An 11067-nucleotide genomic window follows, 5' to 3' on the forward strand; every position below is an offset into this window, starting at 1 on the left:
GGAGGAATATCCGTAGACAGCGTCAAAGGAACCAAGACTGTCGAAGATCTGGAAATCCCCATAGAGCAACGATTTGCATTGGGTGGAGATTTTTTTTTGTATCATGACTCTGGGAGAAACGACCCTCACCGGTTTTTGGTGTTTGCAACCGAAAGGAACCTTCAGGTCAGTGTGAACACTGGGAAAAATGAAAGTCCCAAGATTCAGTATAAAAAATTCCAAGATTACTTACTTTAAAAATCCCAAGATCCGAAAAATATTAGTATATGTACATACAACTTAGCATAAAAGTCCAGTTTTAAAGATCTTCCAATGAATTTCTGTGTATAATTATCAGAAGCTGGGGGAGGGAGTGGTAGAGAAAATCTTATGAATTGAAATGAAATACACAGGCCTAAAAAAATTAAGGGAAATTTTCTTATAATTTGTATTATACATAAATGTTCCAGTACCATACTTAATTTTTTTTTAAAGCGTTAATTTGAGGTTAAGAATAAAGTATTTTTGATGACAAAATTCTAATTGTGAAATTAAACAAAATTAAAAAAATTTACAAAGTACGAGAAGGTGTGCGATTTCCAGCCACCTAGGTGCAATATTCTCGCTCAACTGGACTACCTTAGATTACGTATGAACTGAGCAGCATACCCGCCAATGTAACATATAGCAAGAGATTCAACTTTGAAATGCACATTTATTTAGCACTTTTTTGGGGGAAAATAATTTAATTTAATGCAAGGGAATTTAACATTGTTCATATGGTAGCTAGGCAAAGCTCAAGGGAACTTGGAGTCAGTGCCCCCAAGACAGTGGTGGACTCCGGTTGTCAAGGAGGTGAACGTTAAACCAGTGGGCCTCTTGTTTTATTATTGTCATAAAGCGCTTAAGTAAATAGAATAGTTGTAGAATTATTACATATGATTTTGCAAGTGAAACATTTAGCTTAGAAAATTCTATTGATTTCGTTTTTCTAGGTGCTATCCATGACTGAGAATTGGTATGCCGATGGTACTTTCAAGGTGGTGCCATTAATTTTCTTCCTGAGGATCGCGTGGTGCCATTAGTGTATTGTCTGATGTTGAACAAAGACCAGGCGTCCTATTTTAGAGTCTTAGCTGCACTTCAGGAGGGAAGGGTCTTCACTCCGAACCGAGTCATGATAGACTTCGAGTACGCAGCGAGGAATGCATTCCTCCAGGCATTCCCGGATGTTCATGCAAGGTTGCCTCTTTCACCTCTGTCAAATGATTCATGAACGGGTATGGGGATATTATTCGCACTTATCCATTTTTAATCAAAGTGGTACATTCAAGCTCGTTAACTAAAGAAAAAATGCTACAAAAATTATATAGAGTTCGAAATATGAGTAAGGGCCTGTCATATTTCAATCAGGGAACAGTGAAATTACATGGAATGATCTCAAACTATTAAGGCGTGCTAATCCTATTAGGTACCTATTGTTCGCTATTGTTCTTGTCTAATTGTCCCTGCTGCGTCCTAGTTCTTTGTACCCTAACGCGCGGTACCGACAGTCAAGCGAAAAGGATGAAAATATCACCAGGAACGTCAGAAAATATTTTCTCTTAGACTTCAAACCAGTCTTTTTTTTTGTCAAAAACTATTTTTGTTTTTTTCACAAATATACAGCAATTAAATACATAACGACTGGTTTAAAAAACACTTTACATACGTTTTAGAAGCGTTTCCTGTCAAACTCCATAGTGAGATTTAACTAAGCAAGCAATTATAAGTCATTTTTTGTTAAGTATGTGTACTGCCATTGTGCCAAATTACTTAATTTTCTAGACTATGTATTATCAAAAGCCACAATTGCTCGTCATTCCGGTTTTGATGTATTAAAAGATTGATATTTAATTTACAAATGCCCTAAGTCTCTTGAGCGAGCAACTGTGGCTATCAGAGATATTCGCCCATTACTGACCTATATTTTGCGTCGGACTCGCGCAAAATCCGGTGATCGTCGGTAAACCCGGAAGTAAACCTAGGCTTGGCTATCTGTCGTCATTCTAACTGCATACTGAGCCTGGCGGCGTACATTTTATTGTTAAAACGTCAATAATTTAATTAATATTTTATTATTATTATTATTTTTATTATTATTATTATTAAGCCTAAGCCCTTATCTTAGTGGGCCTGCTCAAGTAAGGTTGTTTTATTTGTCACCTGTATTCTTTTTATTTATTTTTTGTTGTGATAGCAATTTAGTGATGATGCATACAGTTGAAATTGAGCCCAATCAACCTCTATATGTTTTTTACTTATATAATTCACCTACGGCTAAATTTGTAATTTTTTTTTTCTTTTTCAGGTTCAAGTCAAAAAATGAAGACCAGTGAATTTGCTAAGGAAGCTGAAAATGGGCGGAGATGAAAGAGTGAGAGGTTGACTCTACAGCTCATCATTTTTACTCCTGCGCTGCTTTCTCCTCACATTCTCAATCAAAACCAGATTAGTTGTAATTTATAATAAATTGTAATGATTTTCAACCTTTAAAAACTTAATCGAAACCCAGGCCGTCATATGTTGTATCATTTCCACTGCAAAGTTATGTTTTCTTGCTTGATCGAAATTAACTTTTCTTTCCTTTTTTTTTTTGTTTATTTATTCCACTTGTGAAACCAGTACTGCGTCACTTAAAGTACTATTAATAAAAAGACAGAATTATAAATAAAATACAGGTTTAGAAAATATAATTTATAATTGGATTGTTATTGCAATTAGATACAATGTAACGGTAATTAGATAAGATGTACAGATAATTTTATTTAACAAACCAAACAGGCAACATCCAATGAATCTTTTAGAATAACTTTCATTTTATATTGTTAATAAATATATTGAATTGTAACTCTTTTCCTTGCATTTCATTCATGTTTGGTGTTCTAAAAGGTGTATTGCAGGGATGGGCATACAAATAGGACGAAGGACCAAGAATATTTTTATTTAACACAGAGGGTTGTACCAAATTTTTTCTTTTAGAACTAGAGGTACCTACATGGTGTACCGCAAGCATTTATTTTTCCCCTGTTAATTGTTACATCATAAATTCAATAAATAACAATAAAATAGCGTAGAGGAGAGGAGTACAATATGTACTACAGCAACATAAACTACCACCTCCCTGCATAAAAACACCATCCCACATACTGTACTGTCACAAGTATGTTTAACAGTGAACACAGGCATAAAGGGCCTAATATAATTTTATTTTTAAAATAATATATTGGATACACTTGATTATCATTCCTAGCGAGTTTTATCTGCCGACTGTATTACGATAACCACAGCGAGGTGCGCAACTCTAAACTAAACGGAAAAAGCATTCGCAACAAACGTCCATGTTAGGTCGCCTGTAAGCCCCGGAGCCTTCTAGGAGTAGGGCCTACTAGGTAATATATAGGGCTAGGCTACCTGGTCGTGACTGGCAGGCGTACACGTTTACGTTCAGCGTCTTTGTACAGTATCTAGGCCCGAATCCATGTCAAACTGTAGTTTGCTGTTTAACTAGTATCTTAAAATAGAATATAGACCGTTCGCCATCGAGCATTTTGCAAAATATTAAACAATCGTCGCGATGTAGGCCTAGTGCACATTTAATTGTTTCTGTCTAACTTAGGTGGTGTAATTTAACTGTTCCCTGGAAATCATGGTATGACACGACGTCGATCATAACGAGAACACAATAGCGAGCATGCGCAAAGCAATTGTAATTAGTTGCAAATTGTTATCAGTTGATTATGATAAGAACGGCGGTACCGCGGGTTATAATCTTTGATGTTCGGTTTCCATGTAATTTCACTCTTCCCTGTTTGAATTAATAATAACTCTACTAATTTGGGGAATATGATTAGAGTCGAATATGTGAACCACAAGGGAGCTGAATTGTACAAACCAATGTCCTGAAATACAAGTGATTTTCAATCATTGCAAAGTAGGCCGAAAGAAGTAACTTTTACCTTAGCGGGATTCATTCAAATCTGCCTGTAGGTTATCTTTTAGATAATCCTCTGCTAAATTCAAGATTCAATCCTTAAATTAATGTATCATGTGCTGTTAAATTCGGGTAAACTTCTCAAAATATTTGTCCAGTTTAAGACTGCAAGGCGCCATTTTCCTCTGATTGTCTTACAAGGGAGAAATGGGGGAGCCCTGGCGTATTCGTGAGGAAAAAAATATGGGAAAATATTATTGCTCTCAAATGAAATTTTTTTGCTCAATGGAAAGTTAAACAGTAATGTTTGAAAGGGCGGGTTCATGTATTGTCATGAGTATTATTATTTTATTTTCAGATCAAGCACGAAGGACTTTAAGAGCTGTTCAATCAGGATGAGGAGATCCGCATACAGGTTGTGCCGGTAGAGGATACCGAGGAAGCATTTGCAGCCTTGTCAAGAATCGCTAGACCAGAACTACAGCCCGTGCTCAACTAATTTGAGGACGTTTATATAGGTCGACCTCAGAGGAACGCGGGATGAGGTCGTCAGGCAGCGAGGTTCCCTCCTCATAATATGTGGAATATGCACAATGGAACACTCCGTGGCGAATTCAGCACCAACAATCACCTGGAGGGCTGGCATCGTCGGTTTCAGATTGGGGTCAGTGCCGACCACCCCTCGTTCTGGCGTTCTTGACATGCCTTAAGCAAGAGCAAGCAGTCAATGAGGGTGACAATCGGGCAGGCACAAGTTGGAATGGAGCCTCCAACACCAAGGCGGGTCTATCAGGATATCAACCGCCGACTGGTGAGACTCGTCACCAATTACCATGGGAGAGACATTGTAGAATTTATGAGGGACGTGTCCCATAATCTTCATTAAAAACCAGTCACCTTTGTTGGTTCATGGACGTACAGCCATGTCCATGGTTTTGTTACAGATTTTTTTTCATTAGTATACAGGTGAAATGTGTTAACATGCCGTACCGTACTTCCCTTTTGAATCGCATTAAATTCTCTGGAGGTTTTGTTGGTTTTACATTAAGAGATTTTTTTGTATGTAAATTGTTAAATAAAAAAAAAATGATGGTTGATGGTTTTTCTCCTTTTTATCATTCAATTAATGTTTTTCAGGACAGCAGTTTCTGGTTGGTGTTTAATTATTTTTATACCTTTTCACTTTCGTGTTTATAATGATGATGTTTACCTCTGAAATTTACTGTGGGGTGTCAGAACTGTAATGTCCTGGTATCAAGTTATGATATCAAAGACTGTTGATTAAGTATGTTATATTGAGACCTGAATAAAAGACGATGTGGACCGTTTGCCGTGCATCTATGAAGTGTTTTATTCAATAGTATCATCTTGATCATTATATCTTACATAGGTGGCGCTATATACATAATACATCACAAGAACTACCATGTTTTTTTTATGAATGTCTTTGTGTTTAGATTCAACCAATTTTCCCTTTGGACTGTGACATTACAAAGTTTATTACAAATTTTGTTAGCATAATTTTTGTTGTTGCTAACACTTTCGAAACTATCATAAATAAAAGGATCGATAACGGACATCCCTGCTTTAATCCTCGATGAATTTACAGTTATGTTATTTGTTATGTTATGATTATGTCATTACGCATTTTTATATTAATTCAGTATTTCATTCTTCCTTCTTATTTTTCTTCTTATATATACTGTATTATATATTTATTACACAAGCCCTGCTTCTCAGTAGATCGCTCCATTTTTACAGTTTACAGCAAATAAGTCTATACATTCCTTCTTAATTGAAATGATGATTTGCAAAATGCATTAAGTATTGCCACTGAGTTCTGTGATTATTTGTCATAATTTTTGTAATATTGATTGTTCTGTTACAAGTGAAAATAAAACTAAAAAACTGAACACTATGTAATATGCCGTTAAAGTTACCCACTTTTAAGGCGGAAAATTGTTGGTTATTGGCAACTTAATTAACATGGAGTGTGATAGAAAATGTAAATAGTTTAATTTCCTTGTTATACGTAGATTTATCTTCGAAACATTTTTAATTTCATTACTTTTTTTATTTAAAGTATGGTGACAATAGAGATTTTCACCACGTTGATACTAGTCAAGCGTAAATACAACAAATCAACCATTTCAAACAGTTAAAGTAGGCACAATCCTTTGCTTCGAGAATTCATGTAAAGTCAAACTTCTATAAGGTCACAGGGCCCGTAATTTTATGGGCGAATTATTCGGGGTGGGGTTATTGCCCTCGGGTGAGGTTAATTTTGGGGATAATTTTCCGGGGGTGGGGGATGATTTTCCGTCCGGGGGGCCTAATTACCCGGGGGCGGGGTGATTTTCCAGGGGATAATTTTCCGGACACGGGATTTAAATATTAGAAACGGCAAGTGAATTCTCAAGAATATGTAAACTATCATTCAACCACGAAAAATCAAACATTATAATAGCTGGATAATCAAAAGAAGGTGTTGGCTCTCACGTTTAAAAAAACATACTAAAAAGAAATGGTCAGGAGGCCTTTTATAATTGTGAACCAGCTAAAGCCTGGTCGAAAACGTTTAGAATTAACCACAGAAATAACGGAAACAAAGAGTGGCTTACCAGAGCCCAACAAAAACCTACAATCAAAAATATAATATGTATAAACGAGCCCCTGAATTTGAACCATATATTTTAGATAAATCAGATGTTCATGGAATCAACTTGATATTTAAAATACGCTCTAACTGCCTTGAAGCGAGAAAAGAATCTTGGACAACTAACAACAACGGATTATGTAAATTGTATAAAGAAAATAAAAAAGAATCAGAAAACCATGTTTTATTTGATTGTAAAGTACTTGATAAAATTAGAGTTAAATTACTTAAATAAATTCAATATAAATTGTATGATAATGATTTAAATATACATAAGACTGTAAATAAATGTATAAAGACATTGTGTAATAAAATGCCTCTGCAGGACTTGATCCTGTCAAGGCGAGTGTCATAAGAATTACATTTTAACCACGGAGGCTTCATGGTTGAACAGATTCAAATACCTCCAGATACACTCCATTGCACAATAAGTACTGTTAGAAACAAATAGTTGTGAATAATATAAATCAAGATAGCCGTTAAAACTGTTAAATTACATATAAATAATCAAAAACCCCATTCAGACTAGCTTCGCATTGCGATCGGTTGTATCAATTGCGACACCCAATCGCACCAAATCGCAAATCAAACTCGTTTTTGAAAGCTCACCAATAGTAGTCGATAAGTAATGGAGTTCGCAATTGTTACCCGTTGCGATAGGGTGCTACAATCTTTATTACTCCCGATTAATACGGAATCCGATGGCAACCGATTCCACAGGCACTGATTGACTGAGGTCAAATAAAACAGGACGACCTATATCGTTGCTAGTGATGTGAAGTTTCAAAGTAAAAAGGTGTCTGAATTCTGTCCACTTAATTGGGGTGTCCCCTAAATAGGGGTTGACCTGTACCACTATTCAGGAGACACTGACCAAAAATGTGAAATTTTTCCTTTCATTATCCCCTTTTGGCATGGTTTCGTACATTTTTTTAACCATATTTATAGAGTGTGACCCTTTCAGCGTATCCTTCAGGTCGGCTAATATTCAGGGGCCCTCTTTAAATAAATGAAATAATGTGATGCTTTTATCAGCGGAGTCTCTTTACGAGGCTTATAGAGTGGAGTTGTTTTTGTCGTGATTAAGATCCTGTCGTGGCAGGAATTGAACCCAGGACCTTAGGATCAGAGAAAACCACTTTCAACTCCACTCCAATGATGATGACTTAGATTCAATGATGACATTCTAGATGTTTAAAAAAAAAACCGCATTATAGATTCAATGATGACGTACATAGATTCTTTGTAATTATAATTTAATTGGCCTAAGAACGAGTTACAGTTGAATTAATATTTGTTTATAACAATAATTTGCAATGCAAAAACAATGAATTGAAATTTTATTAAGACAAGTGTTGTACATATTCTCGATATTTTTCCTGATTCGTGTGCATTATGCTAAGTACAGTATTCTTTTTTATGAAATTGAGATTTTATTGATATTTCTATTGAATGTACAAAATAGAATAGTGTGAACAGAATAGCAATCTAGAATCAAGATGCAGGATGTACCGTATATTATATACACTAAACAAGAAATCCACATAATGGTTAATGGTCAAAATTAAATTGTATTTATACGACACCCTATCGGATCTGTGATATACAGAAGTGCATAAATCGCACTTACGTTGTGTTTTGTGTTGGTCTAGTAGAGCAGAACTCCCTATTCTGTGGGGGATCGTCCGATCCCCCGATTCCTCCCCCACCCTTGTTACGGGCCTAAATGTTAGGTTTTTTGCTCAAAATGTTTAAAAATATTAATTTTGAATGATTATATATTTGTTTTAGGACTACTGTAGTTGTTTTCATACAATTTAAATTGTCCTCATAGTAGGAGTTGAAATTCATAATTCATAAATAATTCATATTATTTTCATTTCTCTCAAAAAATTAAACGTAAAGGGTCTGGAAGGCAATGGTCTAGTAGGCAGGAAATGTATTAATTTGACCATTTAGCCAACTCAAAAAAGTGTCCCCGTCTTCTTAATTGTTATGTCCCTTATTAGAGATTTGTCGTAGTGTTTAAAGATATATTTCATCTCATTTAACGGAAAAGTGTCTTCTGAATATTGGTGTCTCAATCAAGTAAGAAATCAAGTAATAAAATTAGGTATACTTACCCTTTTCTGTTTGTTTAATTGTCTGAATTCTTTTCTTTTTTCCCTCATTAATTTGATAGTTTGGCACTCCGTCATTGGCATGTTTCCCACTCCCTTCATTTTATATGCAGTTAATGCTTCTTCCCAGGCTTCATCATGAGTATCCGGTTCATCCTCAGGATCATGATAAGTTTCATATTTCTACCAAACAGTGGTAATATGAATGATAAAAAATGAATTATTCCTTTGCTTGTAAATTTTGATATAAAGAAAATTACTCATATAATAATGATGATGATAATGATAGTAATGATGATAATAATGATGATAAAGATGATGATAATGATAATTTATAATGATAATGAAGGTAATAATTGTATAATACAATAATAATGTCACCAATTCACGCTTAAATATACTATTAAAGCAATGGCTCATTATGATTACTAAACAATGTCTGAAATGTTAAGATTATGAGATGACTGACTTTATATAAAAACAACAGTTATTTTAAAAATAATTCTCACTCTAGAAGTCATTATTTCTTCAAGAATTGCTTCAGTATGCGGGTATTTTGACATTATAAAAAAAATAATAATAAAATAAAGGCTCATTCGGTTTCTACCTTTCACTATGCCATCGGAACTGGATATGATTGCATATTATGTAAGGATGTACAAAAATAAATAAAACTGATACAACAATAGGCCTACTAGAGATCCTTCCTTGTAGCAGGTAACAGTGAATTATCATTGGTGGTGAATAAATTATGACATGGTTTTGAAACACAAGTTTATCAGGTTAAAAATTGATATCACAAGAACAAGTATAAAAAATATGATATATTTACCTCCTCAAATTTCTTGGTGTACGCTTCAAGTGCGGATTGATAGGCATTACCCTTTAAACCCTTTAATGTAATGTGTAAGAATATGCATAAATAAAATCAAAATATTAAAATCTACCATAATTGTTTTTTTTTTTTTTTTTAATTATTTTTTTTAATATCAGGATTAAACCTCATTACTGTAGAAGCGGTTTGGCGCAGCGGGAACAGTTTGGTTTCGCAACCTCGAGGTCGGGGCAAGACACTTATCTGCATTGCACAGGAGTATAAATGGGTACATGGTGTTGTTGCCTGCTCCTGCGCTGATTACCAGCAGCAACACTTAGCATGGGGGACCCAGTGACCAGGGAAAGGAACTGCGCTTTATAACCGCAAGAAAGAGGCGCATTATAAATGCCCGTACCAGTACAGTACCAGTACTATGGTCTATATGGTCAAGATACATATTTAGTATCAGCAAACTTTTTAACGTTTGCTGTTTATTCATTGTTCCTGCTTTGGCAATTTCAATTATGTAAAGCAACTTTTATCATGATTTATTATGAAAAGTGTGATGTATAAATGTGTTAAATATATATATATATATATATATATATATATGTATATATAAATAAAATATTGTTTTGTAATGATTTTCTTTAATCATCTTTTATCCCTATTTCCTATATATTTGTTTTGTATTTGTTTTTGTTTGTACTGGGGTTTTCTGTTTACCATTTTATTCACGTTTCGTACTTGGATCTTTTTCATACTTTGTCCAAGCGAAGACCATTTTACATAATTTAAATATGTATCACAGGTAATTGAAACTATAGGTTAAGGAATGTATGTTTTCCAAAGCTTATTTCATGCTAGTTACAGGTAAGTTAAACAAAAAATACATTAAAAACATACAATTTTTTTTTTATCAACCAAGAAACACAATGTAATTAACACCACGGGAACACCACCGATCTCTACTATTATGTCTAGATTGTTCATTGGCCATTCAATTGTACAGTAAAAACCAAAGCTATTAACGCCAAATTCTCACTTACTTCTTCAATTGTTGATTTGTAATGCGGGAACTCCTTATTAATGATGTCTTCCAATTCTGCTTTGTTGTCCTTAAACGAATTGCCATAATCTTTCCCAGATGTTACGAAATATTGCAAGGCTACATTCTTATGTTCTTTGAACTCTTTATCTAACTGGCTTGGTTCCATTGATGTTAATGCCTAAATCATAGATTATTATTATTATTTAAAAAAACCCGCATTATATTAACAAAAAAAAATAACGATTTGTGATATGGTTAAAATACTTCATTCGATTTTGAATATGTCTAATGGTGGGCACTTTAACGAACCAATTTTAATTTACAGCAATTTGCATTTCTGACAGTTGGCCTAAGCACGTATACCAGCAATAAATATTAAATACAATGAAAATACCAAACAGCAGTTGGTAAATTAGATATACAGTACTGTACCTAGATCTATTTTTTTTAAATATCTGCCATGATGTATTA

At 34.4% G+C, this 11067-nt stretch overlaps 1 protein-coding gene and 1 pseudogene across 1 annotated transcript; one reads left to right on the top strand and one right to left on the bottom strand.

Moving 5' to 3' along the window:
- Positions 1-1075: 1075 nt before the first annotated feature.
- LOC117107276 lies at positions 1076-4838 on the top strand (annotated as a pseudogene).
- A 2446-nt stretch (positions 4839-7284) lies between these two features.
- On the bottom strand, positions 7285-10762 carry LOC117107290. Its single transcript, XM_033248921.1, has 5 exons — positions 10595-10762; positions 9561-9620; positions 8732-8911; positions 8239-8330; positions 7285-7375 (listed from the first exon to the last, which is right to left on the bottom strand). The coding sequence occupies exons 1-5, from the start codon at positions 10760-10762 to the stop codon at positions 7285-7287; spliced, it is 591 nt and encodes a 196-aa protein (XP_033104812.1).
- Positions 10763-11067: the final 305 nt, after the last annotated feature.

The sequence above is a fragment of the Anneissia japonica genome, unplaced genomic scaffold (assembly GCF_011630105.1).
Source record: "Anneissia japonica isolate Jap-2015-1 unplaced genomic scaffold, ASM1163010v1 scaffold211_len1577895_cov191, whole genome shotgun sequence".
Classification (NCBI taxonomy): Eukaryota; Metazoa; Echinodermata; class Crinoidea; order Comatulida; family Comatulidae; genus Anneissia; species Anneissia japonica.

Excerpts from the sequence above, each read along its gene's own strand:
- LOC117107290 (XM_033248921.1), bottom strand. The coding sequence starts at position 10,762 with ATGGAACCAAGCCAGTTAGATAAAGAGTTCAAAGAACATAAGAATGTA. Across the intron at positions 9,621-10,594 it reads ACAAATCAACAATTGAAGAA|GGTTTAAAGGGTAATGCCTA; the intron begins GTAAGTGAGAAT and ends ATTACATTAAAG. Across the intron at positions 8,912-9,560 it reads ACACCAAGAAATTTGAGGAG|AAATATGAAACTTATCATGA; the intron begins GTAAATATATCA and ends ACTGTTTGGTAG.